The following is a 24,262-nucleotide window of genomic DNA, read 5'->3' on the forward strand; positions in this document are numbered from 1 at the left end:
TTATTTATTATATACACAACCAAGATCTTGTGTTGTTTTTGAGTCAAACACTTTAACTTCATACCATGCCAACAAAAACTCATAGAATATATATTTTTTTAATCCCAAGTATTACAATTGGTAACATGGATCATATTTTCCCTGTCAAATTATTTGTCATTTGTGTCGTTTATTTATAACATAATAGTGGTGTAATATGATTGTCCAACTTATTATTATTATTATTCTTTTTGTTTTGTTGTTGCCTGTTGGGTAAGCTCATTCATTGATATTTTCTTTTAATTGGAGTATAATAAGTAAAATTTGAAGTGCCAAGAGCAGCTCTCTAAATAGTTCCGCCATTTTCATCCCTATTTGCATTACTTTGATGTTGAGAAATGCTAAACAGACGTTGCCCTTATGCCATATGACGTGTTGGCTCACAGTCCAATAAACATTTGACATGTGGCACAATGACATCAATAATAGAGTGAGTTTTTCTCAAGTTGCTCACATATTTATTTAAAAAAAAAATATTCATGTTTAGAAAAAAAAGATAAATTAAAAAAATATTATTTTTCAAATTTGATCCAAAGTATTGAAAGTGAGTGGTCACTGAACACCTTTAAAAATAAAATTCACTTATGAAATTAATTTTTTTATTTTTTATTTTTTATTTTTATTTTTATTTTTTTTTCAAGTTCATATTATTTTTATCCTCTACCATTTCATTGGATTGGATCATGTTTTTTAATGTCTCAAATTAAGAAGTTTGATTTTTTTCATTGTGGGCGGGAGAGAGAAAGATGCGTCGTTGATTGGCTAAAAACATTGTCCATTTAACATCACTCTTTAACGTTAGAGTGCTGATTTTCAACTAGAAAGTTTTCACTCGGTCAATACTGGGCTGTGTGGTACGAATAAGGAGACATAGATATTTTTCATTGAGATTCATTATCACATATCGTGCTATAATATTTGTGTTTTGTATCCCGAGAAAAAGATCTATGATTCCGTATCCATGCCACATCAGACGAGTATTGACCAGGTTAAGACTTTGTAAGTAAGAAAATCATTATTGTTCATGTGAAAGGAAAGGCCTAATTTGACCGCTTTTTTTGACTTTGAGTGGTATTGATGATACTTGACAGTGCAATAACAGAGTGGGAAGTTAAATGGCAGTTTTTTTCCTTATAAATAAAGAGCTTCTTCTTGTCTCAGCTACACGTACAGGTTAGTTGGTCACTTGGTTAGGCATCCCAAAGCCCCAAAACCAATGGCGTGTATGGCCTCTTGTATTCTGGTCCTCTGTTTATTGTACACCTCTCTTTTTCTCTCCAATGCCATTGTAGCCCACCCTCAAACCCATCACCAACACCATCGTTTTGCATCCCACAACTACAGAGATGCTCTCACTAAATCAATCCTGTTCTTTGAAGGTCAGAGGTCAGGAAGACTCCCTTCTAACCAGAGAATGACATGGAGAAGAAACTCTGGTCTCTCAGATGGTTCAGCCATGCATGTAAGAGACTTATTTTAATCTTCTATTGGTAAATTTTGTGGAAAATCTAAACTGGGTTTTGTTGGAAAATGCAGGTTGACTTGGTTGGAGGGTACTATGATGCAGGGGACAATGTGAAGTTTGGGTTTCCAATGGCTTTCACAACCACTATGCTTTCATGGAGTGTGATTGAGTTTGGTGGGTTGATGAAGGGCGAGTTACAGAACGCAAGGGTGGCCATTCGTTGGGCTACTGATTATCTCCTCAAAGCTACTGCCCATCCAGGCACCATTTTTGTTCAGGTTTGTTTTTTTTTTTTCCTTCTGTTTCAAGGTCTTTTTTTTGGTTTTGGAGTTTTGTTTATTCTTCTTCAAAAATCAAAACCCATTTCCCTATTTGATTACTTGAGTTTGGGTTTCAGGTTGGAGATGCTAACAAAGACCATGCTTGTTGGGAGAGGCCTGAAGATATGGACACAGCAAGATCTGTTTTCAAGATTGACAAAAATACCCCTGGTTCTGATGTAGCTGCTGAAACTGCTGCTGCCCTGGCTGCCGCTTCTTTGGTGTTCAGAAAATCTGATCCTTCTTACTCCAAGCTTCTCATTAGAAGAGCTATCAGTGTAAAATGAGTTCTCTCATCGTCAATAAATATATTTTTCTCCTTTTTATGTTTCTCCAAAATCTTTACTTTCTTGGGATTTTATGGATGTAGGTATTTGCATTTGCTGACAAGTACAGAGGAGCTTATAGCAATGGGTTGAAGCCATATGTCTGCCCCTATTACTGTTCTTATTCTGGCTATCAAGTAAGCTTCTATGCTTTTGACTCGTTTTCACTTTTGGTCTCTGTAATCTTTCTTTTACTTTGGGTTCTTTATTGAAGGATGAGCTATTGTGGGGTGCTGCATGGCTTCACAAAGCCACCAAGAATCCAACTTACCTAAACTATATTCGAGTTAATGGCCAAACCCTTGGAGCTGATGAATCTGATAATACATTTGGGTGGGATAACAAGCATGTTGGAGCAAGGATTCTTCTCTCGAAGGTCCATTTTTTAAAATCTCTTTTCCCCCTTTTTTGGTTCAGTAAGTCTGATTAGAGACATGGGTTTTCAAACTTGCTGTTTTTGGTTACTTGTATTGCATTTTCAGGCCTTCCTTGTTCAAAAGGTTCAATCTCTCCATGATTATAAAGGCCATGCAGACAACTATATTTGTTCTCTTATACCAGGCAACTCCTTCTCTCAAGCCCAATACACTCCAGGTTCTCCCTCTCTCTCTCTCTCTCTCTCTCTTATAGTTATTGTAACGGCTAGTTGTGCTGATAGTTATAACGGCTTAGTTATGCTTGGAAAATGAACAGGAGGGCTTCTATTCAAGATGAGTGATACCAACATGCAGTATGTGACTTCCACCTCATTTCTCTTGCTAACGTACGCCAAGTACTTATCCTACGCACACAAGGTCGTTACCTGTGGTGGGCACACAGTCATCACGCCAAAGAGGCTCCGAAACATAGCTAAAAGACAGGTAAAAATCTGATTGAAAACTTCAAAGAAAAGTACACTCAACCCACTGCGTATTTTAGTAGTAACTGTTATATTAATTAAGGTATTAACATTAATTATGTTGCTAAAATGCGCTACTAGGTGGACTACTTACTCGGAGACAACCCTTTGAAGATGTCCTACATGGTGGGGTATGGTGGGAGGTACCCACAAAGGATACACCACCGCGGCTCATCACTGCCGTCCATTGCTGCTCATCCAGCTAAGATCCAATGCTCATCAGGCTTCAGCGCCTTAAACTCCCAATCCCCTAACCCAAACATCCTAGTGGGTGCAGTCATTGGTGGGCCCGATGCACATGATCGATTCCCCGATCAGCGAAGAGACTACGAGCAATCTGAGCCAGCCACTTACATTAACGCACCACTAGTAGGCGCATTGTCTTATCTTGCCCACTCCTTTGGCCAACTCTAAAGAAACAAGTTTATTTGCCATTTCATACTATTAAGCTATAATTAATTGTGTTTTTATTCCCTAATGTGTATCGGGTCGAGATCCAAGGGTGGAACAAACCCAGATCCGATCCATCTCTCTAAGTAGTTATAGGGTTTTAAGGTTATGTAGTAGTTGGTTATTATATGGTTTGTAGAAGTGTTATTGTGTGCAGAAGTGAGGGAGAAATGGAGAAAAAGCCCCCCCTTCTTTGTTTCTATAGTGTTGAACCTCAGATTTTTGTTACTTGTTAACAACTGTTGTTTACTATAAAGTGGTATTAAGCTGTGTCGTTAACATTCCCAAAGCGGTATTAATTATTTTTAATTAAGTAGATGTATTGAAAATTTTGACCGTTGGTGGTAATGTATGTGGATGATAATGATGGATATGCATGTGAAGTGGGTCCCAAGTGTGCAGGGGGTTATTGGATAGAAAGGGAGGAAACAAGGGTGTCAGAAGTCAGGAGTGGTCCAAAGTAAGGGGCTTTATGTAACATGCATGGCGCATGGAAGTGTAACATGGGAAGAAAGAATTGAAGAGACCGGAAGACATTCCAGTGGGGTTTAAGGCGAGAGGATAGTTGAATAGATTAGGACCTCGTCTTTGTGTATGATAATTTGACAAAACTGCCTGTGTCCCAAATAGATGCCAAACAAAGGTATAAAAAAACTTATATCGAGGAGACTCTGACTCTGACAGGTTTTTGGACTCCACAATAATAAGGCCCACAGAAATATAGAACCAGACCAAACAGGATTAAAAAAAGAACTACTAGAGTTATTTTCTTAGAGATTTTACTGCCACACCAACTTTTACTATGAGCTCACCATTCAACTGAAATCAACAAAAGATTATAATCTACAGCTTGGTGTGCTATAAGTAAAAATTGGTATAGCAATAGTTCTCTTTTTCCCAATGTATACGAGTGCTAAACATCTGTGATTCCTGAAAACTTCCCAGGATGTGTGATATGAGGTACATTCTTGAGGTCACTTCAGCTCGATTCTTTTTAATTAATATAGGACATACTTTTATTTGTTGTGCTGGAGTGAATTTGAGGTTGGCATCATTTCTCTTACGTGAAGTTGTGCACCGAGCCATAGATGTATTTTACTCGTAAATCAATAAAAAGTATTTATAGCTCTTACACACCTTCACATCAGCAAAGTGTGAAATGAGGTCAATCTTTGAGTTCACTTTAGCATTGAGCATTGTTCTACTTTTATTTATAAAATGAAATCGAAATCATATTTTATCAAATAAAGAAAAAAAATACCATAAAATCAAATTCAAGATCCTAATACCATAATATTTGATACTGAACCAAAACAAAATAAGAGTTATCTATAAACAATTTCTAAATAATCATGAACCATTCTTGCTTTGAATTCCATCTTAAATGCAAAACTGAATCTACTTATCATAGATCAGTGTAGTATTGGATGGGCCAATGACCATGACACTAAATGTATGAAATGAGAATCTTTTTGAAGAAGAAAAAATGATATAGGTATACAAATAAGTAACATGGCTTTAAATGATTGCTAGCCCGATTGGTACAAGATGCATCGATAACATTCTCTAGCTAGCTAGTGATCATGATGTTGTACAACGCATTTGGAAAAAGAAATAAAACGACAAACCTATTAACAGGAGGGAAGATGGAGGACTACATTGGAAAATTGACGATTGGAGAACAATGATTGATGAAATATTGAATGAAGGATAATTACAAATCAACCGATGAAGCAATGAACTCCATGGGAACTTAAACATTTTAGGAATCCTTCAGTTGATTTGGTCGGAACATGAATTATATTCATGACTAATTTCCTAGCCTTCATTAGTCAGTGATTGTTATATTAACGAACCGATTGAACAAGTTCTTATTTATTAATTAATTTGTTCGGTACACGAATTATTCAAGAACTTCTTTTACTTTGCTCTAACGACATATATGAGTCCCACGCCTTTAGTGTACATGACACTAGACACCAAAGGGCATGTTCAAGGGATTTGTGGTGGGTTCGGGTGCATTTTGCATTATCATAATTGGTGTCTAGGTATTATTGTTGCAATTGGTGATAGGAACATTATATCTGTAAATTCTTTTCATAAGTTTCTAGCTATAAAGATATATATCATTGACGTTGAGCTTTGATATAGTAAAGATGTGAGTCTCGTCGAATTGAACGGTTGCAATTCAATGTATGTATGGAGGAAAGCCTTCTCTGTGACTATCCATGGTAGTAGTGAAGAAGATAAGGGAGTGAGATGGGGAATTAATTTATTAAAATTGATCCCAAAAGAGGCACGTGGCACATGTAAATCATATAAATGAAAAAAAAAATTATTTATTTTAATTATTAATGAAAAGTGTAATGATTTTCTAATGCCCCCCGCTCTGACACACACACACACACACCCCATCACAGAATCCTGGATCATTTGCCTCGGGACATGCATAATCCTAAATCTTTTTCTTGTGTATCCCAAGACAAATGATCTATGATTCAATAATGGGGATGTAGGAGGCTTATGTCAAAGGGGGGCATTATATTATCACGACTCTAATAAAAATGATTGTAGCTTTAACTAGGCCGGCGACAACCCTTGAATATATTTATTGTGGAGTGGTCGAATTTTCAAATTTAATTTCAATTATGAATTTTTTCACATTCTAGAAGCAAGTTTGAATGAAGATCATGACCTTCATTTTGAATTTAATTTCTGAACATCAAGTAATGGCTTAATACAGTTAGGCAGTATATGACCAATTATTTGTATTGATGGACAGTGAAGTTATGGCCTACTTTCGAATTATACACTGTCACATGTACACTACAGCTAACAAGTCGCAATGAAGCCAGCCCACATCTGCACTCATCCTACCGTATAAATCAATCAATCAATCATTCGAAAGATCATAGACAGAGTCCAACAAAACTATGATGTAGTCCTCTGGTACTAAACAATAATTTTCAACTTTTACCTTTTGATCTTGAAAAACACTTTTCTTACTACTTAGTAAGAAAAATTCCCTCACCCCATCACATTGTGGCAATAAAAAAGACATGATCTGATACCAGAGGGTCATAGAGGACATAATTCTTAGAACAATTTTTTTTTCTTTAAAAAAAAAGGTTAAATTTAACTGTACAATGCTAATTTTAATATTAAGAGTTCAGTAGCCATCCATTTTTAACACATTGGATCAAGTTTTAAAAAAATATTTTTTCTTTTTCGATTTCTTTTGTTTTGAATCTGAGTTTTTTATTAAATCGAGAAGGCCAATGGGATAATCCATGTGGGTCCAACAACACTTGGGAAGATTTGAAATTTTACTAAGTTAGTAAGGCTAATCTGGTTCTTTGATCTTTGATTGGGTCAGATATTTTCAATTCATCTGTTTCATTAAGAGGCGTATGAATTTGATACCCAATTTTATCATAAAAAATTGTCCCACATCGCGCAGCAAATAAAAAGATGAGTATTTTATAAAGACCAGGTGGTGGTCTTTTGTATGCCGAGTTAAGTAGCGATAACTTGTGACCCATGTGGGGGCAATAGTGTGGTTGGACTCTGACTTGCCTCGTTGGGCTTGGGCCAATGAGGGCGTATACTGACTCGTCCTCTCCAAGTTGTGTGTCGAACTCTGTAGCTCAGTCGAAAGAGAGTGCTACATTGTTCTTAGAGTGGAGGAGACCGCGTCAGGCTGGCTTCACAGAGCAGCGTCACACCTCCCGCACATGACAGTGGAAGGATAACGAGTTGGTGCCCCAGCGACCCAGTTAAATGTCCAACGAGTCAGGATCGGTTTGGACAACCACCCTTTTTTGTCCTTCTTTTATCTTTTTATGGCTATTAGGGGTTGAAGTAAAAAAAAAAAAGAATTCCCAAGATATGTTAATTCGGAATGTGCCCAACCGAATTGGTTTCATGGGTGCAAGAAATATTAAATTTGGTGGCTATTGTTGGTACTTGGCATTAGTACTAATGGATGAGAGAAGATGAGGGGTAGTTCGATGGTTGGATGAACAAAAATCCCTCTAAATTTAGAGTTGAAACACAATTATAGTTAAATTTAGGGAAGGCAACCCAAACAACAAACCAACAGTTGGAGCTACTATAGATAGATTTAGTGGTAACAAAGGCACTAACCGAAAATAAGGTATAAGTATCCAAAGGGAAGAACTTCCTTCCCATCAAAATCAAAAGAATTTTATAAGGTCGCAAAGTGGCAATGGCAACCTTTAGAATTGGTATCAAAGCTGTTCTTCTATTGGGTTTAACTTTGATTTCTTATGTAGCAAAAGGGGCATTCGGTGCCCCTAACAGAGGTCCGGTTGCTGGCATTGGTGTTCCTATTACGATATTTAATGTCTTGAGCTTTGGTGCTAAACCAGATGGAAGGAAAGACAATACCCAAGTGAGTTTGCAAAATATGGAATTTTTCAGGCTTTATATATGAACTTAGCTGTTTTTTTTTTTCTTTTACATAAAAATTATATTTCCAAGGAATTGTTTGGTAAAAATATTGTTAAACTCAATCTCTAAGAAAATGATTTTCTTGTCTAGGAAGGAAAAGCATAATGTGATTCTCTCAGGATTACCCCCACCTCGAAAACTAAAATCAAAACTCTGTTTTTAACATTTTCCAAGGTGCAATTAAACAACAACAAAGATTTTCCTAAAAATAAATTTCCAGAGAAAATATTTTCTCTGCATACATTGTACGACTAGTGGGGTAGTAGAGAGCGGCCTCTACAGCCTAGTGCATGTGACATTCATGTTACACTACATGGGCATTTGATCTTTGTACTTGAACATGCAAGTGTGACCAATCAGACTGAAAGAGATCGACTTTTTTTTTTTTTTTCCCCTTATAAAAAGCATTATAAAACATGGGGTCGGGGTGTACAACCGTAGGGATGTGGGATACCCTACATTATAAATGCCAACTTAGCAAAGTAGGTAAAGGCATGTGGAGAATCTCATGACATATGTTCAAACCCCATTGAACCCACTTTCATGTTACAATATAAATGGCAACTTAACGTAATGCTCATTCGGCAGCCAAACCTTAGGGAGCCAAAATAGAATCAAAGTTTTGTCCTATATGGCAACAAGTTTCAGAATGGGCTCACAAAAAAATCAGCCCATTCCAAAACTTCTAGCCCATCAAAAGTGATTTAAAAATTAATACATCAGGTGGACGATTCTTCACCTGTAAACTGCAATTAGGAGTTTCATAATGGGCTAATTTTTTGTAGCCCATATAATACAAAACACTTTGGCTATATAGTTTTGATACAAATGAGAAATAAACTTTGGGTTCATGCAGGCATTTATGAAGGCATGGCTTGCAGCATGTCATTGGAGAGGGAGAGCAATGCTTGTTATCCCTACAGGGAAATTTTTAGTTGGACAGGTCTCATTTGAAGGTCCATGCAACAGCCCAATTTCTATAATTGTTCAAGTTAAGGGAACTTTGTTAGCTCAGACTGACATTAGCGAATATCCTTCTCCCGAATGGATCACATTCGACTCCATTAATGGCTTGATTCTCACTGGAGGAGGAACTTTTGACGGACAAGGCTCCTCTGTTTGGGAATATAACGATTGTCACCAGAATAAAGAATGCCAAATGCTTCCAACAGTAAGATAATTTTGTGATCGATGTGTTGAATTGATTTTGTGATTTATGGTAGGGACTTATGTTACTTGTTGTTTTGGTCTAGAACTTAAAATTCAGCTCTGTAACCAATGGAAAAGTTCGGGGGATCAATTCGATTAATAGCAAAGCCTTCCACATTGGCATCAATAGATGTGAGAACTTTAGGGCACACGATCTTCACATCACTGCCCCTGAAGATAGCCCAAACACCGATGGCGTCCATATAAGCAGTTCTAATGGAGTTCGGATTTCTAGAAGTGTCATCAAGACAGGTGATGACTGCATTTCAATAGGGCAAGGTTCTGTCAATGTCTCAATATCGAAGATCATCTGTGGGCCTGGACATGGCATTAGGTAACATTTGTCAACTACGCACACTTTCATGGACATGCATTATTTACCGGTATCCTATTTTCTAAAGGGAATGCTAATATATATGAGTCGTGATAAACGGACTAAAAAAAAGAACAAACTCAATTGATGTGGCATGTGCACATAACCATAGATTTTTTCCTCCAGATACATGAGGAAAAAATCTATGGTTATGTGCACATTCCACGTCAGTTAAGTATCTTTTTTTAGTCATTTTATCATTATGCAATATACATCGTCCATGTAAATGTTTTAATGGTCAATGGACAAGGTTTTGATGCCATTGTGCAATGTTTTTTGGTTTTTGTTTAAAAAAAAAAAAATAACATAGTTAGGTTACGATCAAATATCGTTACTTTTACTAATTTTTTGTTTTTGTTTTTGTTTTTTACTACTAGAAGACAAGATATGAAAGGTTGTTAATATCAAATGCTTGCTGATTTTACTTCTGTTTTTGTTTCTTTCAACAGTGTGGGTAGTTTGGGCAAGTACCCAGATGAGAAGGATGTGAGAGGGATAATCGTGAGAAACTGCACGCTAACAAACACTGATAATGGAGTTAGGATCAAAACCTGGCCTGGATCACCTCCAAGCCAAGCTTCAAGCTTTATTTTCCAAGATATCATCATGAACAACGCCCGAAACCCAATCATCATAGATCAAGAATACTGTTCATCATCTTCTTGTAACAACAAGGTAAACCATCTTAGCCACTCTTTATGACTTTAAATAAACTAATGGATATATCGACCGGGTATCTAATGTTCCTATTAATTTATTATGTCCAGCCCTCACGCGTGAAGATAAGCAACGTAAATTTCAGAAACATTAAGGGATCCTCAGCGTCAGATGTTGCAGTCAGTATCTTGTGCAGCCCTCAGTTTCCTTGCCAAAATGTTAACTTGTTCGACATCAATTTGAAGTACAGTAGCAAAAGAGCGAACTCTATGAATGCAAGGTCTACATGTTCGAATGCGAAAATGCACTTTGGTGGCCAACAGAACCCACCACCTTGTCGGTAGTTGCTTGTCCATTGTCGAGTTCTTTCTTCTTTATTTTTCTTGCTTACCACCACTAAATTTATACTATGGCAAGCAAGGAAAATTGGTTTCTCGAGTAGGAAAGAGAGTCTTTATGTTACAGGAATTTGTGGTGGGGGCTTTCGTGTGGAGACGCTTGCCATGAAAAAATGTACATTTTCCATTTATATGCTGAAAAGAAACAACTTTGGGAATTCGGTCCTCTAATCCAAGTTCAAGGGAACATTTTAATGTTAGTCGTTGATAGATACTCTGAAGATATTTTTTCTTTTGAATCCATAGATCTTGAATTCATACCGAGAATGGTTTATATACTAGTCTTTATATTCTTGATCTCTAACTTCTTGTAGCTGTGTGAATAGATGGATGAATGTTAAAAGGAAATCCGGCATTCAAGCTATGATGGTCTAACAACATTTTATTAAATAGAAAATTAAAAAACAAGCTAATGTAAATCCTTTGGACTGGTTATGTGAGGATGATCTCATCACCATAGAGATCTGAGTTAATCACTTATAGGCTGCTTTACCAACCAAAGTAATTGGCACTTCGGTATTATCACATCGAAAGTCTATTTTTAATGAGATCAATAATTCAGTGATGACGGAAATTTAATCTACATACATATATATATATATATATATATATATATATATATATATATATATGGGTCCCGTTCAGCAACAAACATTTTGGCAAAACATTTTTCAAAACATGGGTTAGAGGTTTTGGAATGGGCTGATTTTTGGTGAGGATGATCTCTACGGTGAGAAGATCATCCTCACCAAAAATCAGCCCATTCCAAAACTTCTAGCCCCAGTTTACAAGTTGAAAAATCGTGGACCGTCCATTTTTTGTAAACCATTTTTGATGGGGTTAGAAGTTTTGGAATTGGCTGATTTTTGGTGATGATGATCTCCTCACCAAAAATTAGCCCATTCCAAAACCTCTAACCCATGTTTTGCCAAAATGTTTGTAGCTGAACATTTCCATATATATATATACATTTTTTTAATGGTTAAGCTGAGATGGAATCCACGACCTCAAAGTTGTTTTGTAATGTGTCAAAGCTATGAGTCTAAGCCCTCCAAAATATATTACTTTTATTATAATGTTGATGTATATATTCATTCATCAAAATTGTCATAGTAATGTGACAATAAGAATGGGCTTGGTAAACGATCGATGGGCATGTTCACAAGTCCCCTTACGATGGAACCCAACTATTGTTGTTGGGCTGGTTTATTAAGTACAATCCCAAGACTAGATAGGCCTGACTAAGCTCTAATAAGACTAATGAGCAGAGACAATGTATGAAACTAGGGGTGCACATTGGATTGGGTAAATCCGAGAACTGAACCAATCCGAAGTCTTTTGGATTGGATTGATTCAGATTGAGCATGACTTGGTTTGGGTACAGATTGTATATAAAAAAATCTGATTGATTTGGTTTGATTCCGGACTAGGTGTATAATAGAACTGAATCAATCCGAGAACCGAACTAATCCGAAGTATCTATTTTATATATATATATATATGGGTCCCGTTCGGCACCCTAAGTTTTACCACACACTTTAACAAACGCGTTTTGTCTTACATGGGTTAGAAGTTTCGGAATGAGCTGATTTTTGGTGAGGATGATCTCTATGGTGAGGAGATCATCCTCACCAAAAATCAGCTCATTCCAAAACTTCTAACCCCATCAAAATTGATTTACAAAAAATGGACGGTCCACGATTTTTCAACGTGTAAACATGGGGCTAAACATTTCGGAATGGGCTGATTTTTAGGGAGGATGATCTTCTAATCATAGAGATCATCCTCACCAAAAATCAGCTCATTCCAAAACTTCTAACCCATGTAGGACAAAAAACGTTTGTTAAAGTGTGTGGTAAAACTTAGGGTGCTGAACATTTCCCTATATATATATATATATATATGTGTGTGTGTGTGTGTGTGTGTGTGTGTATTACGAAGAGATAACTCATCAAAGTCTTCAACTTTATCTCCTCTATTTTTTTCTAACAAAAACTCATAAAAAAATTTTGCACAAATCTCTCTATCAACTCTTAAATGAATCAATCAATTTATGGAAAAACTTTTTCAAAGAGTTTGATTCATTATTTTTTTACTAGAACCTTTATGCCGTGTTTGTTAGATGAAATATAATATACGATCCTAGACTTGGATTCGTTAATCTACCATTTATGAATTAGTTTCCTCACTAATCCATCTAAAATACCAATTTTAAAATTATAATTTTTTTCAGTCTCATTGAACTTCTTCTAATTTTTAATTTATATAGGTTTCAGTCAAAATTTATCATAAAATCATTTTCATTTTAAAAATAGGCATTATTTATGATCTTATCCGAACTAAAGTTGGTTTGGATTGTTTCGATTCCAAATTTGTAAAATCGATTATGTTTGGTTCGATTTTAATTTTGTCAAAATCCGAACCAATCCACCATGTGCACCCCTATATAAATTCAATAATCAGAGCCTCTAAAAATTTTATTTTATATTCTTGAAACTAAAGATCATAACATGAGACAGCAAAACAAACAATAGCCCCACAGCAAACATTGACCACACACAAAACCTTGACCTTACCATCATGAACCCTGTTTTCTTCTCTTGACTCTTAAAAATCCTCATCGACTCAATCTCACCTTCGTCTTCGACTGGTTTAATATCTACCTCATCGATCTTCTCAGCTAAAATCTGAACTTGGGTCTTCGTCTCCTTCAATTCTAATGACCCATCTTCCATGGACTCGGCTGGCCAAATTGGCTCAGTGTTTGATTCCATGGAAGAGTCACCTGTTCCCTCTCCTTCTATCTCATCCTCCTCCTCCTCCTCCTCATCATCATCTTCTTCTTCGATTTGCAGTGATGGGTTTTCTTGAACAACTACAAGAGCATTAGCATAAAGAGAATCCTCAACATGATCTTCCCTGTTTATGTTTTCTTCATCAATCAAACTCACATCGATATCCAATGAAGAAAATCCTTTATCTTTGCTTATAACATAATCATTGGATGTCCAAAGGCTATCTGTTTGTGATTTATAAGACACAATATCCAGATCCTGATCTTCCCCATTGACTTCAAGAGCTGATCTCTCTTCCTGATAAAAACACCATATCGAGTTAACCCATTTAGTCTCAGAGTCTCTAATTAAAGAAAACTACAGAAATCAATAAACTTTATTAACAAAATTACCATGACATGTGTTTCAATCTCCACTGAATCAAATAACCCAATCTGGGTCGATTCGATCCTCGACTCTCCATGTTCAATTCTGCTTCTACAGCTGCAGAGAAAATCGTTAACTAATACCAAATTCAATAAAAATAAAAATAAAAATAGAACGTTCACTTTTTTATACCAGCGATGAGATTCAACAGAGGAAGATGGATGAAGAACAGAGAGAAGTCCTTCACTTCCTTCTCTACTGCTCCCACTACAGTTTCTTTCCTTAAATTTATGAGGTTTTTGCGGGGTTTTTGAATTGGGTTTTCTCTTGTTTGTTATGTGGGTAAAAGTGGCTATCAAAGCTGCAGCAACTAATGCTCCACCCAGAACCAGAATTCCTCCAACTCCAGCACCTCTTACTTCAATCTTCTTCTTTCTTTGCTTATTAGATGATTCTTCCATCTTTATTTTCTGGGTTTTTTGCAATTTCAAGCGATTTGTTTGATTTGGTGTTTGAGATGAAAAGATTGGGAAGTTGGGGTTTTCTTTTCTGAAGACAATTTCGATAGGAGTTTGAAGCGGACAGCCTTGGTAGAGTCGGTACTTGGCGTCTTACGTGCCGAGGAGGAAATCTGCAACAGAACCATGGATTAATCTCGACCGTTGACCAGGTCATGTGGACACGTGTTTCAAGTGTAGGGATGGGACCCACCTTAAAGTCGATCCCATTTGAATAAAAGATTACGTGGTGAAAGATTTACGTATCTTCAGGTGTCCACATGGCGTATTAAGAACTATGCTCACGTTCTTGAGAAAGTAATGATTTTTTAACTCAACCTGACCGCCGAACTCAAAACTTACCAATGCGTCATGTGCGACTAACCGTAGATTCTTTCACTCGGGATACACAACTGTAGATAGTAGGTTGATTGTGTATTGTGAATGATAAAATCTACAATTCTTTACCCATACCACATCGGTGAGTTTTTGAGTCTGGCTGTCAAATTGAGTTAAAAAAATTAGCACTCTTCTTGATGTTATGATTATGGGTTCAATCGATTTTGATTGAGTGCTAATAATTAATATAATCGACTTTTGGTGGACGGACACACTGGTAACACATAATTTATTTTTTTTAAAAAAGTTTTTTCTCTTGCCCATTTTTTACTCATATATTTATTTATTTAGATTTCAAATCTTAAAAAAGATCAATGGGCTCACATTGATTATCACATTAACAATCCAACAACATATATATAGATTTCATGAAAATATTCATATTAAAAAAATATTTAAAATAAAAAATTGTTTATCAAATTTGATCCATGGTGTGCAAAATGGATGGCTACCAACACTCACATTTAAAAATAAAATTTAATAGTGAAAATTTTTTATTTTTTTATTTTTATCTTTAATTTTATATAATTTTATCCTCTATAATCTCATTTCATCGGATCATGATTTTGAATGTTACAAGGCGATAAAATCTGAAATTTTTTTTTACTTTTTTCACTATATACATGATAGAGAAACTTTTTTTTTTATACTAAATTATGTGCTTTCACATAGCGTGCGTCAAATCCATCGTACTATCAGTACTCAATTTGATTAATTGGATTGGTGGTCCCTACTTCCTAATAGACCATTTGGTGGGCCAAATGTGATGGGACAGGGGGCCCAATAAGGTGCCTGCACGGCATTTCATTCGTGCGAAAGTATTCTCATATAAAGTAATTGTCAAGTCCGTGATTGGTTGTGGTTTTCAGTATGGATTGCATATTTAATATGGCTTTTCCTTGGGCCTCCTAGATTTTAACAAAAGTTAGATACAGACCCCATCCATTTACAGGTCCAACATAGTTATCAGAGTCAATTCAACTGGAATAAGAATGAATTATCCTTGTTCCAGGACTATCAAATTCACATTATGAACTAAAATGAAAATATCTGAAACCAAATTTAAATTGGAATAAGAATGAATCATCCTCGTTCTAGGACTACCAAATTCACAATATGAAACAAAATGATAATATCTGAAATCATTGTATATATAAGTCATTACTTTATATGTGTTGGTAAACAAACTATAGTTTGATTCTAGTTCCCGCTTGTCCTAGATGTCAAAATACACAACCATGTAAGAGATTTCGATGTTCAAGTCAAATTTCCAATAGTATTTTCAATCAAGATCACATTAAATGAAGTTTTTTTTTTTTTTTTTGAAATATACTTATCCATTGCTCATTGTATATTTTTGGATTCTCAGTTATCTTGATCACGGTTCAGTTCTTACTGGTTTCATGGAAGAAAAGATGAAATCTGACAGAAATTTTAAATAGTTTATTGTAATTTCTTGGCCCATTTGTTTTTGAATTAGAACTAGACCCACTAGGAACCATGATTGAGATATTTAATTTGTTTTGATTCTTAGTAATTTGATATACAGAACAAAAGCCCATCTGTTTACATTGTAATTCCAACATGCATGATATAATTTTTTTTTGGATGGGTAACATGATATAGTTCCAATTAGGTGAAATGTAATAGTAGTTTTGGGAATAAAATTTAATGTTAATTGGGCTTGGGTATCAGACCAATGCAAATTTCAACAAAAGTTAGCCCCAGCCACCCAGGTCCGGCCCATTTACAATTATACACTTGACTTGCCGTCATATCGTATTTTGCTAGAAGGTTAGGGGCATATTGAGAAATTTGAAAAATAAAAAGATCCAAAACCCTAACCCTAACACTCAGCCTTATTAAATCGACAATGTTTTCTCTTCGACGCCTCCATCTTTCTCTTTGGGTATTGTTAGGCGATTATGATACTGTGAACAATGCTCCCCTTCCCCCTTCTCTCTGTGTCTCTGCGTGTGTGTGTGTGTGTGTGTGTGTGTGGTGGTTCATTTTTCATATTTGATTTGGAAGTTTAGATGATGGGAATGCGATGATGATATTGTTTATAATCCCAGCTCATTATGAGATCTTTCAATTTGAAGGATCGGGGAAAAGATCCAATAAATATTATCTGAGCACCCTATTTATATTTTTTATATTCTTCATAATTGGTTTTTTTATTTTTTATTTTTTATTTTTTATTTTTAATTTGTATATATAGTTCCCAGTGATGCTTTACTAAACCATGCTAATACTGAGTGATACTCATTTCTTTGATGAGTAATACATCTTGTTTTACATTCGCTGAGGGAACTCTCCATTTTTCTTTTGATATTTTGTCCGCCTCTCCATTTTTTATTGTTTATCTTTTAAATGAAAACAAAAGAAATAAGGGGCAAATGAAGTATACAAATCCTTATTTCAGCCTTCTATAATAGTATGATCTTTCTTGTACATATAATTTTGATATTTGATTTTAAATTTTAAAACTCTAGTGATGTTAGGTTTGTTTTACCAATATCCATCATATTTTACTTCCCCAAAGAAGAAAATAATGTAAGATTGATCTTGTTTACATATTATGTGACTTTGCTCTATATTTGGTTCTTAGTTTCGACTGGAACAAGTTGTACACCTTGTGCACTTAGAGAAGTGTCTCTCTTTTAAATTCCTGTAAGAATCATGATCGCAAAATTGATCTATTTACACAATTGTTTAAGAAGTAATGGGGGCAGAACATATAGTTGTTTTATGTATGATCCCTCTGTATAACAACTCCTTCGGTGATAGATAGAAGTGGGGAGAATGAGAGGAACATAAAACAAGTTAGTGGATGTCTCTTGTAATTTGTTCTTTTGTGAACTACTCATATGTACAATACAAATTATGATTATGAGAACTCCATGAAATCAAGGTAATTATATCAAGCTCTGTTTTAGTGAACCAACCAATTCATGTATGACAAATTTTGAATATGTGAAGGAATAACATACAAACGCCATGAGGGTTTACACCTATAGCTCAGTTGGTTTGACACATTGCAAAGCAGTAACTTTGAGTTCATGGGTTTAATTTCAATTTACCCATAAAAAATAAATTACTAAATTAATATAGAAACATGATTAGAGACAAACATGAGAAGGAAAGAAAATGCCTGAACATTCCCTATTCGAACAAATTCAGATCATGGACTTTTAAGATTTTGATGTTATCATTATGTTGATGATCGCAAAATTACTCCCCAAGAAGCAAATGTTGGCACTATTTACATTTTTTGAAAATAAGTTGAAACTTAGATATTAAAATATATATATATATATATATTGAACATCTATGTAACATGAATGACTGGTTGTCCAATAACACCAACCACTGGCCCACTGTTATTAAAAAGTAGACCAAATAACCGAATTGAAAAAAAAAAAAAATGTCAACCTATTAGATGATTGTATGACACGGCACTGATGTTACCTTAAACTCAAAAGTCTTTCATTAATAAGAATCTTTGAAGTTCGTTAGTAGTTTCACTAGGTTCAACGGGAAAGGTGCCTCTCGGATTTTATGTGGTTGGTGAGGTTAATATGTAGAATAATGCTGAACTGACTTCAAGATTGTATCTCACTTTTCTTAAGTGAAAGTGTTTAGGAAGCAAAGATGCTTTTTAGATAGTGAAAAAGCATCTATGATTCCAACACAGTACAGTTATTGGCCTCAAGCACGACTCTAATATTTATGTGATTCATGCATTGTCACATGGCACATTAAAACAATAACTTTTGGCACATACCTTAGGCGAGGCTAATCCCATGATTATATGCATTGCCCTTTCTGAAAGACCTATGTGTAACAGGTTGAGTCAAGGTTAAACCAGACCTTGAGTGTGGCTACAAGGAATTCACTGCTTCATTGGGTTTCAACCCTTGACCTACCCTTCCTAACGAGCTTATCAAGGCTGGGCTTGCCGCTGAGATCAAGAAAGAATAGGCTAAACATTTATCGATTAAGTAGGCCCAAAGCATCTGCCAAGCTATAAAATCATACCGCAGATTGATACTAAGTGAATCGATTCATGTTACGATTTATTTGGGTTCTTAAAATACAACGAATCTTATATCACCAAATTTGCAAGCTTAATTGTTTAAGTATTTACTTTGGTTAATGGGATAAAACGTAGTTACTTTCAAAATTTAAATTGCGTAAATCAAATAAAAATAACTAAAGAGACTTTATTTTAAAAAAAAATTATAACCGGGTATCACTGTTGACAGCAACGAACCAGGAAACATACTGCGTGAGCCAAATATTAATTTTCCTAAGTGCCGCGCTCGAAAGAAAAAGAATTAATTTATATAAGGTCAAAACTCAAATTGGCTATAGGATCTTATATATTACATACAAGGTATTATGAAGCATTAACAACCTAACTGAACCTCACATGAATTTTTTATTCATTTATTTGTTTTTTTTTTTTTTTTATCTACGAGTGGTGCAAGGAATCATAATTTGAAAAACGTGGTGAGTCAAAAAAATATGAACGACTTTGAGGGGTTGTTGGCCTCCTTTGGTTGGTCGCTTTTTTATTTTTATTCTTTTTATAGATGGTTGTTGATGTTTGAACTTTGAACCATGGTTTAGAGAAGTATGTATCATAGTATTATCCCTGGTAAAATTACTTAAAAGAGCCCTGCCAAGGGGATTTATTTTTAAACAGTCCCTAAGTTTTGCACAATAACTTTATAAGATCTGTAGTAAACTTTTTTATTTCTTAATGACCCTTCATTATTGACGAATTCACTATTTTTTATTTAGTGTCGAGTTCGCAATTTTTATTGGCGAACTGAACACTACTTACTATCGAGTTCACCACTTTTAAAATAAAAAGTGGTGAACTTGACACTGGTAAAACCCACCCATTTTTTACTAAAATACATGGAAAGATTGACTAAAAATTTGATATGACACTTGTTTAGATGATTTCAATCCAAAAGGACCACTCTTGGCCGATTTTCATCCAAAAATTAAAAAATAAAGTGAAAAAATTCTAATTATTATTTTTTACATATATTTTCAAAATGCCTGAAAATGACTTCTTCTTTCATTTTAAATCCTTTCTGACAAAATGGAGTCTCAAAAACTTGATTGAGATGTCAAAAATCCAAATTTTTTTTAATAAAAACGATGAGTTCAATTCAAAAAGACATTCAATCGTAAGAAATGTGGGAGTCAAGGTTCCAGAGATGGTTAAGAAAAGAAAAGATTACTAAATGGATTATTAAGAGACTGCCCAAAACTTAGGATTATTTATATATAAAAAATTCCCTTCACTAGGGCCTTATAAGTAATTTTCCCTGGAAAGAATGTAGCAGGTGACATGGTTGTTCTTCTCAGCCCACGCCACCACAAAGACTGGGACGTCCACTTAACAAACAATCTTCTCTATTATAAAACCGTGTCAACAGCTCCTCACAAAAATTGGAATTGCTTGATTTTAACTTGAGCATGGGGTGATGGCTCAAGAATGACTTTGACTTGAGAATTAATTGGATTCATAATGATCCCAAGCCACCTCTAGAATGATTACGATCGTCCATTGGATTCGTTTTAGAAGTGATGATCTCGCAAGTCTCAAATACATGAACTTATTTTTGTGGGATGTCATGGATTCAAATCTCTCTTATTGAGATGGGCACCCATGGATGAAACAGGTTCTCTCATCGAAGAGTTCTAAACGAATTCAACCCTTTTTTTTATAGTTTGAAGAGAGAAGATGGAGCTTTGATCCAAAATTGTATTAATAGACTTACAATTTCACTTTCAATATAAATTTAGGAGTTTAGTGGCCGTCTATTTTCAAAGTCTTTGATTAGATAAAAAATTATTATTTTTAATCTGATGTAAATCATGATGAGCCCGTGCGGACTGATATTTTACTTTTTGAACGCGGCACTTTTAACCATCGAAAAAGTGCTACATGGTGTGACAAGACAAAACACTGCAGTGGATCTACGTGATCTACAACATAGCCATAATGATTAAATTCTTCTTAATTTCTTTCATATTTGATGACAAACAATGAATAAAAGAATGATTAAACTAATAGACATATTAGTCCTCTTTTATACTTTAGGCCTCAGTTCAATGCCTTCAACAATAAGCCCTCCTTTCAGGAAATCACCTTTCACCTCCATCAAGCTCATCTTCACCACACCATCCCCTCCATCATTAAAGAACTCACCCAACTCAATCTCCATCCATCCATCATTTCTTTCCCGAGGTTCACTTTGTTCCCCTTTGATCACCCTAGACTGCAACATTTGTGCACGATTTAAGTAATACAGATGCTCCAACCATTGTTTTTTATTGTTGTTGTGAGGTAGATATGCAGTACCCCTGGACACATGGCTTCCTACTTCAACGGACAACTCCGAAGGTATGGAGTTCAGCCCATAAGAGCAATCAGTGAATTTCATGATAAGATAAGCAGCATAAGTCGTTTTGGGAGACAATGAGCGACTATCGATCTTTCCTTGGATTTCCAATCTCATGACACCTCTTAATTCGGCCACTTCGGAAAATCTACAATACAAAATATAAAATAAATGATCTTAAATAAACCATTTAGTCTGAAAATAAGCACATAATGGTCATAGTTTTAACAAAGAAGGGGGAATTCAGTACTAACCTTGAATCGGGTACCGATTTCCAGCTCCATATAATTGGATCATCTGCCTCCGAGATCAGAAGCTCTCTTGCACACAACATATAACACACCTTGCCCGACGATCTCTCCAATGCGAAGCTCTATTGTCAAAATTTAAATTATTGTAAGTTAATCTTGACATGATATAATTCTACAAACGTATGTGTACCCTTAATTGCTAGAGTGACATTTAGAGGTAATTTGAGCTTACTTTGTTACCACCATCAATAAGAATGGGGTGATTGAGATGAAAAAAAAGCTCTTTCTTAGACGAAAAGGCTATTGAAGAAACCGATCTCGATAAGATTTCTTGATAATTGGATGGCAAGAATCTCTCCCAAACGACATCGGAGTCAGCCGCGGATCGAAAGATTGAAGAGACAAGTGACGATCTACACGCATCCAGGGGAGAAGATAGGGAGATGAAGGTAGAAATACAACCTTCAGGGAGGATATTAAAATCAACACCTTCCATTCTAAGATATTAGACTTATTAATGAAATTCAGAAATGAAACCTTAGGCTCTTTAGAGTCTTTATGTGTGGCACTTGTGTTGGTGAATAACAGCTTATATTTATAATAATCAAAGAGAAAATTCTATGGATGAAGCGTAGACACATTAATGAAAAAAGACACAAGTTACGAAGAAATTTCCCCATCAAACGTGTGGGGGTTATATTCACATATATCACTTTTTTTGACCCTTTGACGCGGATGGCTGGCTTTACCTCACTGGTTCTGCACATAGTTTTAAAACTCAAAAATTCAATCGACACGTATATCGCAAGTTTCTTGGATCAGTCAAACTAAATATTAATTTTATAATTATTTAAATACAATAGTTCTAATATTTTAAAATAAAACAAAATACTTTTCTTTTTCTTTTTTTTACAAGAAAATATTACTTTTAATAAAGTATGGCATTAGATACACTAATGCTGAGGTGACTCAGGAGTTATTGCAACTCTCACAATTTTGACGTGAGGTGTGCACATAAACATATATGTGTTTTCTTGCGATACGAGTAGTAAATCATGTGTCACGCCAGCACCACCTATTTCAAAAAGAAAAAAAATATATTATAAATTAAAATAACAATTGCAAATACAAAAAATACTTGAATTATAATAAAGTATGACATAATTAGATAATATTTCAACAACCTTAATATGCAAGATATTGTCAACCATCCGAAACAATTGACTCATGATTGTCTTCATAGCTCCTTAATCCTTAGGTCTACAAAAGACACTATCTAACATATTTATGATTAATTATAAGATAATATTGAAGTAACATTAAAATGTACATCGATTGTACATTCTGATGTAGTGATGCACACATAATCATATATGCTTTTCATCCACCACCACCGCATCAAAATATTAGGATCGATGTACTATCCAATGTTACTCTAGCACTCTTAATTATATAAACTTGCAAGTTTTTACAGTTAAATAATTTTATTTTTTTTTTTAATTTTTTGAATTCGAGCTTTTTAGAGTATCCGATTAATCCTCAAAGCACGTGTAATCCACTAAGTAAATTTTGGGATAAATACTTGAGAGTGGCACTTAAGGGGGATTCGAAATCAAGACCACCACTTGATTTGGTCTTGGCCATCTCACCAACCCTTAGAGGGTCTCCTTAATAATTTCTAACACATATTAATCCTTATTCAGATGTTAAAAAGAAAAAAGTGAGCCAACACAGCAATGTTAGTACCTTAGAACGTTGACCCGGCAAATTTTGAAAATGAAGGGTCAAAACGAGTTGAGAAGACTTTCAAAGGATATTGCGAGTCTAGTAAGGCTGCTTCATTCAATATATTAATGGGCCGTGCTGGAGTAACTTCAAAATGAATATCATTTGGGACATTATTGTGTATAGAATCATAGATGCTCCTCACTCGTATCTCGATGCAACTCATTTATGGTTTTATAGACACATCTATGTCAGCAATGTGTCAAACGATTAGATGCTACTTCAACCTTTTCCTATAGAGAGAGAGAATGAATTTAGTTAGAAAAATAGTTAGGATAAAACTTGAAAAAGTCATGTCGATTAGATCGTTAGACCATGATATCATTTTGACGGTAACCCCAACCCATATAATTGGGGATGGCCACATATAACGCATTATTGTTATGTGAAAAAAACTTCCAAGTGCCTGTCCTACTTCAAAATTTTGATAGAACTCTCTTCTTTAAGTTGCACGTAACATCTTTGAGAAGGTATCCTAAATAAATAATAATAATAATAATAATAATAAAAAGGTTAAGATGTGAAATAAATATAAAAAGCTATGTGTCATGTTATGAGCAAGTTCCTCCAAATTTTGAAACAGTGTGATCAAGAGAGGAGTCAGGATTTTGCCCATGTGAGGGCAAACAAGAGTAGACATTTCTTTGTGGGGATAACTAAGAGTGACAAAAAATAGTTGTGGGGACAACTAAGATTGGAAAAAAATAATTATGAGAGCAATAGCGACAGATGTTTTTATTGGCCGTTAAAACATATCGCAATACCTCACTAATGCATAGACTTTGAAAATTCTTATGGGGGCAAGTACCTCCACAGCCCCCACTCTAAATCCGCCCCTAGGCGTGGTAGCTCCAAAGTTGAGCCTTTGCTCAAGTCAAGAGTTGGGCCTGACTTGGTGCACATTATATTAGGAAAATTTTATTGGTTTGATATAACTCATACTCACACAATTATAATCAAACTAAATCTTATCATACTTCTCTTTTTTATTTTTTTTCGTTTTTTTCTACCTTTTTCCCACTTTTGATTCATAAATAGGTTGAGGCAGGGTTTTGATCTCACATGTATGGGTTATTATTCATAATTTTAAGAAAAACGCTTTTTTATTGCTCTGTGAAGGAATTTGGAGCATC

General features: G+C 35.1%; 4 protein-coding genes and 3 non-coding genes across 7 annotated transcripts; 5 read left to right on the forward strand and 2 right to left on the reverse strand.

The window, feature by feature from the left end:
• The first annotated feature begins 1,193 nt into the window (after window positions 1–1,193).
• On the forward strand, window positions 1,194–3,772 carry GH9B13 (glycosyl hydrolase 9B13). Its single transcript, XM_086438517.1, has 8 exons — window positions 1,194–1,501; window positions 1,576–1,782; window positions 1,902–2,102; window positions 2,195–2,287; window positions 2,365–2,526; window positions 2,633–2,744; window positions 2,844–3,010; window positions 3,130–3,772. Exons 1-8 carry the CDS (start codon window positions 1,256–1,258, stop codon window positions 3,460–3,462), a joined length of 1,521 nt encoding a protein of 506 aa, XP_086294643.1. The 5' UTR covers window positions 1,194–1,255; the 3' UTR covers window positions 3,463–3,772.
• A 3,236-nt stretch (window positions 3,773–7,008) lies between these two features.
• Window positions 7,009–7,317, forward strand: LOC147403063 (signal recognition particle RNA). Its single transcript, XR_015178168.1, has one exon.
• Window positions 7,318–7,655: 338 nt separating this feature from the next.
• On the forward strand, window positions 7,656–10,814 carry LOC147403064 (exopolygalacturonase-like). The gene is made up of 5 exons (XM_086437625.1): window positions 7,656–7,912; window positions 8,828–9,142; window positions 9,225–9,514; window positions 10,003–10,228; window positions 10,321–10,814. The coding sequence occupies exons 1-5, from the start codon at window positions 7,727–7,729 to the stop codon at window positions 10,552–10,554; spliced, it is 1,251 nt and encodes a 416-aa protein (XP_086293751.1). The 5' UTR covers window positions 7,656–7,726; the 3' UTR covers window positions 10,555–10,814.
• A 2,271-nt stretch (window positions 10,815–13,085) lies between these two features.
• Window positions 13,086–14,374, reverse strand: LOC147403065 (uncharacterized). Its single transcript, XM_086437542.1, has 3 exons — window positions 13,962–14,374; window positions 13,796–13,886; window positions 13,086–13,700 (listed from the first exon to the last, which is right to left on the reverse strand). Exons 1-3 carry the CDS (start codon window positions 14,228–14,230, stop codon window positions 13,086–13,088), a joined length of 975 nt encoding a protein of 324 aa, XP_086293668.1. The 5' UTR covers window positions 14,231–14,374.
• A 2,331-nt stretch (window positions 14,375–16,705) lies between these two features.
• LOC147403066 (small nucleolar RNA snoR69Y) lies at window positions 16,706–16,808 on the forward strand. The gene has a single exon (XR_015178157.1). It is a non-coding gene; the product is annotated as a small nucleolar RNA snoR69Y (small nucleolar RNA).
• Window positions 16,809–16,885: 77 nt separating this feature from the next.
• LOC147403067 (small nucleolar RNA snoR53Y) lies at window positions 16,886–16,980 on the forward strand. The gene has a single exon (XR_015178149.1). It is a non-coding gene; the product is annotated as a small nucleolar RNA snoR53Y (small nucleolar RNA).
• A 3,633-nt stretch (window positions 16,981–20,613) lies between these two features.
• On the reverse strand, window positions 20,614–21,963 carry LOC147403068 (F-box protein PP2-B15-like). Its single transcript, XM_086437627.1, has 3 exons — window positions 21,577–21,963; window positions 21,348–21,466; window positions 20,614–21,241 (listed from the first exon to the last, which is right to left on the reverse strand). The coding sequence occupies exons 1-3, from the start codon at window positions 21,838–21,840 to the stop codon at window positions 20,782–20,784; spliced, it is 843 nt and encodes a 280-aa protein (XP_086293753.1). The 5' UTR covers window positions 21,841–21,963; the 3' UTR covers window positions 20,614–20,781.
• Between the last annotated feature and the right edge of the window lie 2,299 nt (window positions 21,964–24,262).

The sequence above is a fragment of the Akebia trifoliata genome, chromosome 4 (genome assembly GCF_017979445.1).
Source record: "Akebia trifoliata isolate Shusen 1 chromosome 4, ASM1797944v1, whole genome shotgun sequence".
Lineage (NCBI taxonomy): Eukaryota > Viridiplantae > Streptophyta > Magnoliopsida > Ranunculales > Lardizabalaceae > Akebia > Akebia trifoliata.

Coding starts and splice junctions, on each gene's coding strand:
- GH9B13 (XM_086438517.1), top strand. CDS start 1,256: ATGGCGTGTATGGCCTCTTGTATTCTGGTCCTCTGTTTATTGTACACC. Junction 1,783..1,901: donor CAGGCACCATTTTTGTTCAG/GTTTGTTTTTTT, acceptor TTTGGGTTTCAG/GTTGGAGATGCTAACAAAGA. Junction 2,745..2,843: donor TCAAGCCCAATACACTCCAG/GTTCTCCCTCTC, acceptor GAAAATGAACAG/GAGGGCTTCTATTCAAGATG.
- LOC147403064 (XM_086437625.1), top strand. CDS start 7,727: ATGGCAACCTTTAGAATTGGTATCAAAGCTGTTCTTCTATTGGGTTTA. Junction 7,913..8,827: donor GAAGGAAAGACAATACCCAA/GTGAGTTTGCAA, acceptor GGGTTCATGCAG/GCATTTATGAAGGCATGGCT. Junction 9,515..10,002: donor GGGCCTGGACATGGCATTAG/GTAACATTTGTC, acceptor TTCTTTCAACAG/TGTGGGTAGTTTGGGCAAGT.
- LOC147403065 (XM_086437542.1), bottom strand. CDS start 14,230: ATGGAAGAATCATCTAATAAGCAAAGAAAGAAGAAGATTGAAGTAAGA. Junction 13,887..13,961: donor TCTGTTGAATCTCATCGCTG/GTATAAAAAAGT, acceptor TTTTCTCTGCAG/CTGTAGAAGCAGAATTGAAC. Junction 13,701..13,795: donor AGATTGAAACACATGTCATG/GTAATTTTGTTA, acceptor TGTTTTTATCAG/GAAGAGAGATCAGCTCTTGA.
- LOC147403068 (XM_086437627.1), bottom strand. CDS start 21,840: ATGGAAGGTGTTGATTTTAATATCCTCCCTGAAGGTTGTATTTCTACC. Junction 21,467..21,576: donor TTATTGATGGTGGTAACAAA/GTAAGCTCAAAT, acceptor TTTTGACAATAG/AGCTTCGCATTGGAGAGATC. Junction 21,242..21,347: donor AAATCGGTACCCGATTCAAG/GTTAGTACTGAA, acceptor TTTGTATTGTAG/ATTTTCCGAAGTGGCCGAAT.